This window comes from Camelus dromedarius, chromosome 3, assembly GCF_036321535.1.
Source record: "Camelus dromedarius isolate mCamDro1 chromosome 3, mCamDro1.pat, whole genome shotgun sequence".
NCBI lineage: Eukaryota > Metazoa > Chordata > Mammalia > Artiodactyla > Camelidae > Camelus > Camelus dromedarius.
The window spans coordinates 7,815,209-7,829,124 of NC_087438.1; the positions used below are offsets into that span (position 1 = coordinate 7,815,209).

Below are 13,916 nucleotides of genomic sequence, written 5' to 3' on the forward strand. Positions count from 1 at the left end.
TGCACTCACATGGGTCTTGCATACAGTATTTCTTATGTGCTAAATTTGGGGGGATACGTTGATAAATATGAAAGCGTTCGAACAGAGCACAAAGTTAAAGAGCTTTGTAAAAGGGTGGAACCTGAATTTGTCTTGGAGGATGGGTAAGGAGTGGGTAGGAAAGGAGGTGAGAGAGCAGCTGTGGGTGGTGCGGGACAGAACGGCTGCAGTGGGGGGAGAAGGTAAGGGCAGGGACACTTGGGAAGAGAGCCCAACAGGAAGGACGGCTGTGAACTCAGAAACAGTGAGTATTGGTAAGTATTGAGGCTGGACAGAAACAGCGAAAGTAAAATGATTTAAGGTCTGGAAAATGTACGTTGTGCAGGGATCTTAACATCTCCTTTGACTCAGAAACTGATCACTGGGCTGTGATGCACAGAGAAATCTCTGGAATCTGTAGGTGCTCAGCTTCCAAGCCCAACTGTAGGTTGAATACTGATCATGCTTGAATTTGAATTCAGGGGTACAAACTGAATTTAAGTGAAGCCCAGACAGCTAAAATATGTCCTAGATGGACTCAGCCCTCCACCTTAGCCACCCAATAGAAGAAATGGGGTGTCTTTTTTTGGAGGTATGTCTTATCTACTTCAGTCAATTCTAATATTTTAACACACAATGTCTAGCATAAATAACAAATCACAAGACACGCAAAGAAGTAGGAAAATGTGGCCAAAAATTAGGAGAAACGATAGTCAATGCAGGCAGATTTCACAAGTTATCCAGACATTAGAATAAGCAGACAAGGATTTTATCTGTGAATATGTATGTTAAATATCTAGTGGAGAAATGGACAACATGCATGACAAAAAATGAACAAATTCAGCAGAGAAAGGGACACTATAAGAAGAACCAAATGGAACTGTAGAACTGGAAAATACAATGTCAGAAATACAGGCTTTATATGATGGGCTTTACAGAAGACTGACCCAGGGCAGAGCCTTGAGGTGGAGTGGAAGAGAAAGAGCAAAGGGAAAGAAAGAGAAGAAAGAAAACTAGGGAAGTTTTATCTTAGAAACCAAGACACATGACTATTTCAGATGCTTCTGGACAGTTCCAGTAAGATTAGAAGAGACACCTGCCCCTACTAGGAAGCATGGAGACTCTGGAAGGGGCCTTAATACAAACTGTTTTATTGAAGAAAAAAATCAGGCAGTAGAGTTCATTTTGTGTCATTCACATTATGAAAAACACTGCATACTCCTCAACTGGAGGACTTCACGAAGACCAGGGTGGCAGATTTTGGGGTGGAAGCTCAGGAAGGGTGAGAAGGACAAAGCAACCAGGTAGGAAGCCATGAGCAGGACCTGGACCCACCACGCTTCAGGCTGAAACTGAAAAGTGAAACACACATGAAGAGTAAGGAAGTTAAGAAACTCCCTGAAGAAGTATCAGCAAGACTTCGTGATGGATTGGCCGTCTAAGGATGAAGAAAAGAAAGAAAGAAAGAAAAAAAAAAACAAAGTGTCTATCCATTTCTATCACTGGAAAAATGGGGGCAAGTGAAAACTCAGGGTTTGGGTTAATATTTGAGGAGTGAAAGAGAGGGTAACTTGAAAGTTCAACCTTTTGAGTTTCAGATAAAATGACAGAGTGCAGATGACCCTTACTGGGCTGTGCAAGTGGGAGGCCTGTCTTGGGCAGAAGTTCTAAATTGTTTCATGGCATATATAGGAAATCCTAGTACCTGTAATGTGTCCTGGGGGCTACAGATCCAGGTGCTTGCTCCCCAAGCCTTCCCGAGGGCTGAGGGCATCAGAGTTTCAGCACACGTGTGACCCATTTGTGGTACACTGTGTGGGGAACACTGGTCTAAGGAAGTGAACTGAGGCCTGTTCTCTGCGGTGTCCCCTGTGGACCTGGGACACGGTGGCACTCCATAACTATTTACTTGTGAGAGAAGCCTGTGGGTCGTCTCTCACACCCTCTATTCTAACATTTTAAGAGAAATAAGGTCACTAAATAGACATTTCTCCAAAGAAGCTATACAGATGGCCAAACACATGAAAAGATGTTCCACATCACTAATTATTAGAGAAATGCAAAGCAAAACTACAATGAGGTGTCCCCTCACACTGGTCAGAATGGCCACCATCACAAAGTCTATAAATAATTAATGCTGGAGAGGATATGGAGAAAAGGGGACCCTTCTACACTGTTGGTGGGAATGTAATTTGGTGCAGCCACCATGGAGAACAGTATGGAGGTTCCTTAAAAAACTAAAAAAAGACTTATGATCCAGCAATCCCACTCCTGGGCATATATCCAGAAAAGATGAAAACTCTAATTTGAAAAGACACATGCACCCCAATGTTCACAGCAGCACTACTTAAAATAGCCAAGACACGGAACATATGAACACACACCACTACTCAGCCATAAGAAAGAATGAAATAATGTCATTTGCAGCAACATGGATGCACCTACAGATTATCAAACTAAGTGAAGTCAATCAGAGAAAGACAACGATTATATGATATCACTTGTGTGTGGAATCTAAAAAATGATACCAATAGACTTATTTACAAAACAGAAACAGACTCACAAGACATAGAAAACAAACTTACATTTAGCAAAGGGGAAGATGGGGGAGGGATAAATTAGGAATATGGGGTTATCAGACACACACGACTATATATAAAGTAGATTAAAAAAACAGGTCCTACTGTATAGCACAGAGGACTATATTCATTATCTTGTAATAACCTATAATGGAAAAGAATCTGAAAAAATATATATAACGGAATCACTTTGCTATACACCTGAAACGAACACAATATTGTAAACCAGTTATACTTCAATGAAAAAAGTAGATTAGCAAGCCCCCCACCCCCACAAAAAAAGTAATGAGGTCACTTGAAATAGATCTGCCTCTCACACAGACACTGGGCATTATTAGTCTGTGGAGTTAATAGTCACTTCAAAAGTTTAACACTATTTTCCATTTCATAGCTGTGACTTTCCTTTCTGATGAGTAAATTAAACGATTCAGGTCTGCAAGTGAGGACCATGGGAATTTCTTATCATTTGATCTGTCTTGCACACTGAATACCCTCTACTATTGATGCTGGAATATGAGTGACTTAATTAAAAGCAACACGTTGCACATTACCATATGCCCGCACCAGCCTGGTCTGTAGGAGCTCCAGTCCAGTGGTCTACATTAAACAAGCAGGATGAGGCACCTTAAGAAACAAGTCACTCGTCTTTTTATCATTCTACTCCAAGGCCATTATTTGACCTGACATCATTCAAAGATATAATACACAAAACTGAATAGGGAAATTTCATTTTAAATTTGGAAAAAACAGGTTTTTCTCACAGGCAGTACATTTTCAAGAATTTTCTTCATTATTAAGAGAAGAAATCTCTGAATTTCAGCTAAGCTTCTCCAAAGAACTTGTAGGACATTTTGATGAGAGGCTGCTGGGAACTGCTTGGTTCTTTGCTTCACCTCTCCTCTTTGATCCCAGTCTGGAAGGATGGACAGATGAGCTTTTTTCTTCTCAGAGCATCTCAAGAAGCAGCTTGCTGCTTCTCAAGGGATCTTACTTGTGTCATCTCACAGACTGGCACCCAAGCTCCTGGCTGCAGGCAAGGCGCCTGCTAGTGGGGCTGTACCTCCAGGTCCCCAGCTCTTCTGGGGCTTGCTGTGAACCCCCAGTTCTTCCCTGCTCTGCATTCCCTCAAAATCCAGCATAATAAATGCAATCAAGCAATTCTCCAATGAAGACATATGAGTGACCAATAGGCATATGAAAAAATGCACAATATCACTAACTATCAGAGAAATGCAAGTCAAAACTACAATGAGGTATCACCTCACACCAGTCAGAATGGCCGTCATTCAAAACTGCACAAATGACAAATGCTGGAGAGGCTGTGGAGAAAAGGGAACCCTCCTAACTGTTGGTGGGAATGTAGTTTGGTGCAGCCATTGTGGAAAACAGTACGGGGATTCCTCAAAAGACTAGAAATAGACCTCCCCTATGACCCAGCAATCCCACTCCTGGGCATATGTCCAGAGGGAACTCTAATTCAAAAAGACACCTGCACCCCAATGTTTATAGCAGCACGATTTACCACAGCCAAGACATGGAAACAACCTAAATATCCATGGACAGATGACTGGATAAAGAAGTTGTGGTATATTTATACAATGGAATACTACTCAGCCATAAAAAAGAATAAAATAATGCCATTTGCAGCAACATGGATGGCCCTGGAGAACATCATTCTAAGTGAAGTTAAGCCAGAAGGAGAAAGAAAAACACCGTAGGAGATCACTCATATGTAGAATCTAAAAAATAAAAGGACAAATGAACTTATATATAAAACAGAAACAGACTCACAGACATAGAATACAGACTTGTGGCTGCCAGGGATAGGGGGGTGGGAAAGGAGAAACAGACAGTTTGAGATTTGCAGATACTGACAGGTATATATAAAATAGATACACAAGTTCATACTGTATAGCACAGGGAAATATATTCAATATCTTGTAGTAGCTTATGGTGAAAAAGAATATGAAAATGAATGTATGTATGTTCATGTATGACTGAAGCATTGTGCTGTACATCAGAAATTCACACAACATTGTAAACTGACTACCCCTCAATAAAAAAAGAAAATAAATAAATAAATGCAATCAAACAAGAGGCAGAGTGGCTAAAAGAGTATTCATTTTTAAACTTTTAAGCTATTTTCTAATCCATTATTTGTACTTTTAGAAAGCAAAGATAACAATTTATTCCCACATGATTAAAACTACCCCCCACCCCACCTTTGGCAAGCGGAGAACATTACAGTTAACATGTAAAAGGAATACAATTTAAAAAGCATTATCCTGCTAAAATCCTCTTCTCTATTTTTTTTTTTTGATACTCCAAGTCTTTCTTTTTTTAATTCTGATTTTTTATTGAAGTGTAGTTGACCTACAGTGTTAGTTTCAGGTATACAGCAAAGCAATTCAGTTATACATATACATACGTGTGTGTGTGTGTGTGTGTGTGTGTGTGTACATACATATTATTTTCAGTTCCTTTTCCATTACCTCTTTTCTATTTTAGATTCTCAAGATCTGGGGTATCTGAGAGAGCCCTTTCATTTCTTATGTCTTCTCTTCTCTAAAGCTCTTCTTCTGAAACTGTTGGAGCAGGCATCAAAGACATACCTGAATAGACCAAGAAAAGTTAGGTGTTTTCTCTTCCTCTCTTTTCTCTGAGGTCTTTAAGCAGAGGTCCTCAAATCCGAGTCAACTGGAAATTTCCTAGTCAGTTTTGCCTTTTCCGCACATGGAGGATTTCCAAGGGGCAAATCGTTAAGTCTCGTTTAAGAAAATAATTATCGGCTCTTCAACTTATTTACAACTTCCCCTTCCAAGGAATTCTTATCTGCCAGACCCAGCTGCCAACATTCCTCCACAGGTGTCTGAAGTTAATTAACGAAGAACCCACGTCTCTGCTGGGAAGGGAGGCTCTCGGGTCTGGGAGACGAGGGCTCTAAAGCAGGGACCTAATCCGAAGACACCGAGTTCTGGCCAAAGCACCCAGCTTTCCGGCTGCCTAGAATTCGGCTTGTGAAATCAAGTTATTAAAGCAAGCCAGCAAAGACTGCGCCAATAAATCACCTTGTCTGGGAAACCAGGCTTCTTTTAAAAATACTAATTGAAATTGCATGTGTTTTAATTAAAACAACAGCTGCCAAGGTCTTGAAGAAACATATTTTGAAACGCCAAGAAGGTATGTCTCTAAAGTGTTCTCAAACTTAGTTTAAAAAGTGAGCCTTACACATTCCCAGAAATAAAAATACCAAGGTGGCCTCCCCAGGTTGCACTGAGGTTTCCAGGACCTCCAGTCTGGGCACAGCTGGGATTCCCCAGGGTCAAGAACATAGATACAGAAGATGCCCACGGTGCTGTGTGATGAGTGGCTTATGAGATGTCTGCCCTTCAGAATGGGGTACCCACATCCCAGGGGATTTTGCCACATGTAAGCCACCGGCAAGAGATGAGAAAATAACACAGCCTGATGGAGGCATCATATGTTTTTAGAACCCTCTGGTCTCCAGTTTTGCTAGGAGACACCGAGTGCAAAGTGATTCCGAAGACAGAGGGGATGATGGCCAGGATGCACTTCATTCCTACACCAAAGAATTTAGGCAAACTTTGAGGATTGCTCTCCTGCTGAACATTTGGAATATGGCTTCCTGGAAATGGAGACACAGGCTTAGGTATCTGTATGTTCCCCCAGAGAACACAGTCTCACAGAGAATTGGGTAGAACGTATCCCAAAGTTTGTATGATTGGTGTTGCCAAATCTAGAAGTCCATGGATACACAGCTCAGAAATTCAGCTGTGAGGTCACTAAATAAAAGAGAACAGTCAGGAGAGTAGCCTTTCCCCCTCCAGTTCTCCAAAGGAAAACACATTTCTCACCAAGTAAAGTTCTGGCACAGGGTGGGGGGGGGGGGAAGGGGTGCCTGTCATTCCAACAACATCACCTTTTTCTTTATTCTGCCCTTATTTTCACTTAAAGACAGAACATTTTTATGTCATTCTTTAAATACAACTGGCAACCACTGTCTATAAAGAGTCATTTAAAGACGAAAGGCCAGATAAAGTCTTTCATCTGAATATTTAAAACAGATCGTGGCAAGAGAAAAAGCTAGGAAGGGAATGCCCTCCCTGTCCACCCCTTCTCCCCAGAATGAATGAAAGTGATGATCTGAAAACTGTGAGAGGGGAGAGAAATAGCATCGGATTTCCTGCTTAAATAATAATTAACTCCTGGGCAAAAAAAAACTACCCTTCTTTTGTTCGTGACTTCATGAGTGTGGGAAGGTACGAGACGTGCACTGCCAGGTGCACCTGGAGATCTGGGGCTCCCTCCTCTTCCGTCTCTCCTGGGGGACAGCTGTGCTTGGGAGCCAGCAGACTTCCCTGGGACACAGCACTTCCGGGTGCCAGAAAGAGTCGGGTTCTGTCTGGTGCTCCTTTTGAGGCTGGAGCGGGTTGAGAGGGTGTTGCTTGGGTAGAAAAGAAGCTCAGCTGTAAAGAAGGCCAGCCCGATGCCAAGAATGGGTCATATCCTACGAATGTACAAGGCACCAGTCAACGATCCTCGCAGATCATTCCAAATACGGTGACCCCACCTCCAGAAGATCACAGAGCGCCGGAAGAGGGTTACGCGTGGTAGAGAGGATGTGGCTAAAGGACTGAGATGAGCAGGCGAAGGGCCAGGTTCATGGAGCAGTGGAAGGTCCTTCACTTCAGTTTAGGTTGGGGAGTAGGGCAGCTGGGAGGGTGCTTCCAGCATCCCAGGCCTGGCTCTCCTGCCAGAAAGTGTGGTGAGCAGCCGCCACCCGGGAAAGCGAAGGGAGGGTGCTCTGTGAGCTCTGCCAAAAACCTCCTGCAGGAGTACAGTGGCTCTGCCCACCCTTGGCAAATATCGGGGCACATACAGAACACATAACCATTTCCGACCCAATCCCAAACCTCTTCCAAAGTAGCAGCAGAATGAGATTAACTGGAGTCCTGGATTTCTGGAAGCATCTAAGCTATCTTTTCTTCCTGTCTTCCCTGGATGCTATGGAAAGAGGCTGAAACAGACACCCCCTCTACTCCCTTCTCCCTGTGCAGGACTCCCCAGACCTCTCCTAGATCTGTTCTCCAGCATAAATAACCCGTGTTACTCACCCATCAGAGAACAGTTCAGCACATATGTACTGCTGGGCACTGCAGGACATAAAAGCAAACAGGGTACCTGATTCCTGCCTGTTATCTCACTGAGGGAAGATGCAATACATGCACACATAAAAGTGAAAGACAACGCAAGAATAACATCACACAATGGGAATCTAAGATGCATGAAAAGATTTCTTATCAAGTAGATACTACCCTCCTCCTGAGTTCAAGGAGCAGCCTTCATCAGGAGGACCACTCTGAGCTGGACTCTGAATGATGGGTGGGAGGTCAGTGGGTGCAGAGATGGAAGAGCCTGCCAGAGAGGGAGACAGTCTGGGCAAAGGTTTGTGAGTGGGGACCTTGGTGCAAAACCCGGTCTGGCTGAAGAATTCATCAAGAAGAGTGGCGAGAGATAAGAGACAGTTTGGTGACACCACCCAGGGTCCCTCCTGCCCAGTGTGTCTATGTGCTTTAAGTTGTTTATTTTCTTAGACTTTTGTTTGTTTGTTGGCAGAGAGGATGGGAATTTGGCAAAATAAATACCTGCCATCTTCATCAGGAGCTGTCAAGGGCTGAAATGGATGGCATTTTGGTAAACTTATTAGAGCAATACAATATTGTTTGTTCTTTTCTCTGAAGCTAATTACTACCATTAAAAAAAAAAAAAAGAAAACCTTTCTGAATGATGAAATAACACTTTACTCAGAAGGATAATTAACATTTTGGGAAGGTTGCAAAGAAATGTATGGATGTGCGTGAATCTGGACCACTGCACCAGGTCGCCTAGAAGGACACGGAGATCCACCTGCAGGGCACTTACCACCTGAACGCAGAGACAAACACAGAGCAGCCCAGGTGGGAGGACAAAGAGAGGCAGAGTCCGTGGCGCTTCTCTCAGTGCTACTGTCTGATCTTCATTAGAGCAGACGGGGTCAAGTAATTGCTGTTCAACAGCTTACTTGGACTTTTCCTTTACAATGTTGTCCAAGGATGAACCATCCCTTAATCATAGCTGGGGCAGCTGCCCCTCCCACCACCCCTAACTAAAAGAATGATCTAAGAAGAGCTGTAATATAAACTGGACCCCGGACCAGCAAGGGAAACAACTGGATTTCTTCTGAAATTCTGCGTGTCTGCATGCAGCTAGCAAACTGTAGTAGGAAAGTGAACTGGGTTTTTCTCACGATTTTCTTTTTTAAAACAAAGTCCTCCTCTTTAGTGTTTAATTGGCTTACTTACTGTTTTGCTGATTTGGAGTTCATTATAAGATGAGGGCCAGGCTAGAAAAAAATTAATTCAGCTATTCATTCAGCATTGAGTCCCCGGTGAGGATCAGAGGTCGTTCCAGGTACGTGACCTACATCAATAAACACACGAGACGGAACTTCCTGCCCTTAATGGGTTGGCATTCCAGTGCGTGGAGATGGACCAGAAACGAGATAAATAAGTGATACGTTATGTATCAGAGGGTGATTAGTGCTATGGAGAACAATGAAGCAGGAAAGGAGGTAGAATTTTAAGAATGTCACCAGAAAAGGTTGAACTGAGAAAGTAACACTTGAGTAAAGACCGGAAGGTAGGGGAGAACTGACCATCTGGGCATCTGGAGGAAGAGGATTCCAGGCAGAGGGAGTGGCACATTCAAAGGCCCTGAGGCAGGATTGCAGCTCACGTCATAAAGGAACCGCAGTGAACCAGTGGCCACAGAAAACTTAATGCTGGTGAGAAAGGAGGTGAGGTTGGAGAGGGAATGGAGAGCTGGATCGTATAGCACCGTGTCTGCTATGCAAAGACTTAATTTTACACTGAGGAGTGAGAAGAGATGTGCTGTGACTAAGGTTTCAACAGGACAACTCTGGCTGCTGCATTGAGAGGAGACGACACGGGGTGAGGTTAGAAGCAGGGAGTCTAGGAAAGGGCTATGGTCATAACCCACGTGAGAGATGATGGGGTTTGGGGGGACAAGGCAACGAAGATGAGAAGTGTCAGGTTCTGGGAAAATGTAGAAGGAAGACCAGATTCGTTGACGGTTTGGATAGGAGGGTGAAGTACTGCGGGAACGACGAGGTGCTTACCCCGGACCACCGCAAACACAAGTCGCCGTGGGGAAGACTGCGGAAGGACAGGGTTTGGAGGAGAAGATAAGGAACTCAGGTCCGGAGATGCCTGCTGGACGTCCAGTGGGGATGCTGGACAGACGGTCAGATGCAGAGATGTGGGAATCACAAGAGATATCTACAGAAGAGTTTCCAGAATACAGACGATCATTGACACCAGGAAACCATATGAGGTCACCAAAGCTTTGACTGAGAGTTAACCAAAGAGAAAAGTCCAAGTTTAATTTTTTTTTTCTTAATTCAAAGTCATTGCAGCCTTCTTTTCAATATACAAAGTTCTGGAGAGCATCTTCCTATAAACATCACTACTTTGATACAATATTTAAAGCAAAAGAGTGAGCAAAGGTCACATTTCCTTCCTCCTGGATAGAATAGGCGAGTGTGGTTTTGTTCAATTCTGCTTTTCTCATTCAAGAAAAAAGTTATTGATTCTGTAAAGCCCATGACGTGGATATTTTCACTCCTATTTTTAAACGGCTGGCTCCGTTTCCTGCCTGGTGACATCTGACAGTAAAGGCTTCATCTGGCATGGGCTCCAAATGCTCCTGTCCTGGAGGGAGCACAAGATAACAGGCTTCCCAGAAAGAAGAGATGCCTGGAAGCCAGAAAAGCAATCAATAGTTCCCTATTTTGTTATATTTTAATCCACCAAGAGAAATAAAACACACACACGCACAACACCTAGCAGCTTGTGCCCAGGCAGCAGCCTGATTAGCTATTGATTTTTCCTCCATTTATCGTGAAGCCATAGGATTTTATGGGAAGCCCCAGCGCCCTGCTGTCTGAGTCAACTCTGCAAGGAAAAGGAAAGCGGACAGGGAGAGGGCTAATGGCCTAGTTTAAATATACAAAAATCCACTAACAACATTTAAATTAAATTCAAACTAAGTATAAATGTAAAACTGTGAGTTTATTTCATGCCTCCTGACGTACTGCGAGGATCATTAAATGCACACAAATAACTGCATTTATTAGACACAGGTTTGAAATCTGGTCCCTCTGAATACATAAATGGCTTGGAGACCTGCAAATGCTTTGGTTTTTACAGAAGGACAGGACGGGCGCTGTGAGATGGCAGGAGGAAGAGCGGCTGCGCCCCAGACCTCACGGCTTCGTAGCCACGCTCAGGAACTGACCGCTATCGACGCGTGAAATCTGGCCCCACGCCTGAGATTCCGACTGCCCCAGGAACGGAACCTGCCTCTTTGCCCACTCGTCCCTGCCTTCTGCAGACCCCCCAGAGGCTGCAGAGCCTGAACCACTGAAGCGGGGTCCAGCTCCTGCTGCCTGACCTCACTGACGTCCGTTACCTGCAGTCAAGCTTGCCAGCCTCCGTGCGCACTGACCAGCCACCCTACTGGAAGCATCTCTTCCGTCCCAGTAGGACACTGGTCTGTGGCCAGGCCTGTGCCTCTCCCGGGGCAGGGCAGGTCCCTGTGGTTCATCAGTTCTCCAGGCATCAATCAACCTTGGCTTGGGTGGGCATCTTCCCCGCTACAGAGGAAGGAACCAGAAGGCTTCTCTGACCCGGGCTCCCACCATTCACTCTGCACCGGGCATGTGATGCCACTGGCTTGTTCCCAGGTCCCCTTTGGAGGTGGGGGGTGGGGGTGCTACCTGCAAAAGGTGCTCCTTCCGCTTAGACGTTCTTCCCCCCCAAACAGCCACATGGCCCATTCGCACCTCCTCCAAGTGTTTGCTCAAATGCTACCCTCCCAACAATTCCCATCGCGACCTTCACTTCTGACTTAAAATCGTAACACCTTATGCTAAGTGAAGGAAGCCAGACAAAACGGTTCACACAGTATATGATTCCACTTGTATGAAATGTCCAGAATAGGAAAGTCCATGGAACCAAAAGCAGACTGGTGGCTGCCGGGCGCTGGGGGAGGGGGCAATGTGGGTGACTACAGGGCTTTCCTTAGGGTGACGGAAATGTTCTGGAACTTGACATGGGTGATGGCTGTGCAACATTACAAAAATACTAAATGCCACCAAAACAGTGTATTTAAAAATGGTTAATTTTATGTTATGTGAATTTCACCTCAATGGGAAAAAAATCACAGCCTCCCCAAATACAGGCTGCCTGACCAGCTCATTTCCCCCACAGAACGTTTCCAACACACCAGGGGATCCACGTGTGTATTTTGCTGGTTGTACATCTCCCCTCTCCAGAGTGTAAACTCCACGAGGGCAAGGCTCCCTGTCTGCTCTGCTCACTGGTGTCATCTCTGGGCCCAGAACAGGCCTGGAACGAAGTAGGTCATAGACAAACATCTGTTCCATAAACAGACAATGCACGATCTCTTTAATACTTTATCCATAAAAGATCTTCCCTGTTTCTTGAATATCAAACCAAAGGGAGATGATTCTTTAAGAAATAGGATTAAGGAGCCAGGATTGTCTAATCCAAAGTAAATTTTAAAACAGAGAGGGGAAGGAAAGTGGCACATATCCCGTTCGCAACGTGGAAAACAAACAAGCTGCCTGACGGGGACCTAGAGGATCAGGACAACGGTGCCCAGTGCTGAGCACCGTGCTCGTTTTTAATTTGCAAGGATTAGAAATGTCAACAAACATCGCATTTCCCTCTAAATTCTAAAAGATGAGTCAGCGCCTTGGATTCACGCTAGACGAACTAGGAAAACAAGGCTCTCACACGTGCACTGATTCTGCAGGTGCCTCCCTGCTCTGCAGGCGGATTCAACCACAGGAAATACTTTCATTTAAACGTGGAGACGCGGGGAGCGGGGGGAGAACGTACCGATGAGCTCCTTATTCCTGACGTCCAAGGCCATGTTCCGGAGAGCCGTGGCCACGGCACACACCACGCGGTCATTATCTATACGGAGCAGCTCCACAAGGATGGGCAGGCCTTTCTCTTTCCGGACAGCAGCTCGGATATATACTGACCACTGCAAAGAGAGGGAAGGCCAACACCTTAGCAGCTGATGCGGGAACACGCAACGAGCGAACCGCACGGGCGGGCTGTCAGACGTCTGTCCGCGGGAGCCAAGACGCTTGAGTTATCAAGACCTCGTTGTCGGATGGGTTCAGTGGGTTAGACGTGTATTTAAACATTTTAACTTTATTTCTGCCTTCAACACAGGATAAAGGTTTCAGGGTTGATCGGTTAAGCGCATTTCATTTCTCCGATGCCAGCATTCTTGGTCCACGCATTGGAAAGCCATTTGTGTGATGATTATAGTTGATACTTTAAGATACGGAGGTTTGGGACGGGAAGAACTGGTTACTCACATTAAAAGGAATTTTTTAAAAAAATCCTGGAAAAAGTAGAAAACGATAAAAGGTAGAATCTTGGTGATTTTTTTAAAAAAGAGACTTGTATTTCGGGGGGCGGGGACAGTGATGAGTTGCCAAAAGTCCTGTCGGTAAGTTGTTGGCTGAGGAGTTCAGAGGAAATGAGTCATAATGTGGGCGGGGCGAGGAGATAAATATGACTTTGGAAATCAAGAGTGAAAAGTTTTTAAAATTTGAAATGTATTATACGCAGGGCCATCATTCGATGTCTGCTTTAGAAAGCAAGCAGTTTGGTTTGGGGCTGGCGGTTGCTGGCCTTGGGAGAACACACCTCACGCTTCCTGCGGAAATGGACCTGCAGTACCAGGCTGAGAGCGCATCCGGGCTCATTTACTGGGATGCAGGCAGGCTCAGATTTTCCAGGCACTTGCACACACGCTTTACTCTCTGGTACAGTGCTCCAGGGAAGAGTGTGCACCATAACAGTCAACCAGTACGAGGGTCTGAGCTGTTGCAATTTCATGTATGATCTAAGAAAATTAAATTCATAACACGAGGTTCTGGATTCTGTGGCAGAGTCCTCCTGGGGACCAGCAAAGGTGGAGCGAGTCCCCACCCCTCCCCCCAGGTTCCCTCCCCCCTTCCCCCATTGGGACAGGCACCCCAGAGCTGGCTCTCACCTGTGGCAGGCAGGGAGCCCCCTCTGGCAGTGAACGTAGGGCATACGCCATGCCTGCCACATCCTCAGCCCAGCCCTGCACGAAATATGAGATTAAGAAAACACACAACTTCATCCCGTCCTACGTATGAAGTCACAT

General features: G+C 44.9%; 1 protein-coding gene across 4 annotated transcripts in view; it reads right to left on the reverse strand.

Moving 5' to 3' along the window:
- The window catches only part of CTNND2 (catenin delta 2), an 886,119-nt gene that overhangs the window by 92,182 nt on the left and 780,021 nt on the right, over positions 1 to 13,916 (reverse strand). For 3 of the 4 annotated variants that reach the window (XM_064479567.1, XM_064479566.1, XM_064479568.1), the window contains one exon: positions 12,602 to 12,752. In XM_064479567.1, coding sequence (XP_064335637.1) covers positions 12,602 to 12,752 — 151 coding nt within the window. Of the gene's footprint in view, positions 1 to 12,601; positions 12,753 to 13,778; positions 13,854 to 13,916 lie in introns of all 4 variants that reach the window. The other variant, XM_064479565.1, reaches the window with a different exon arrangement.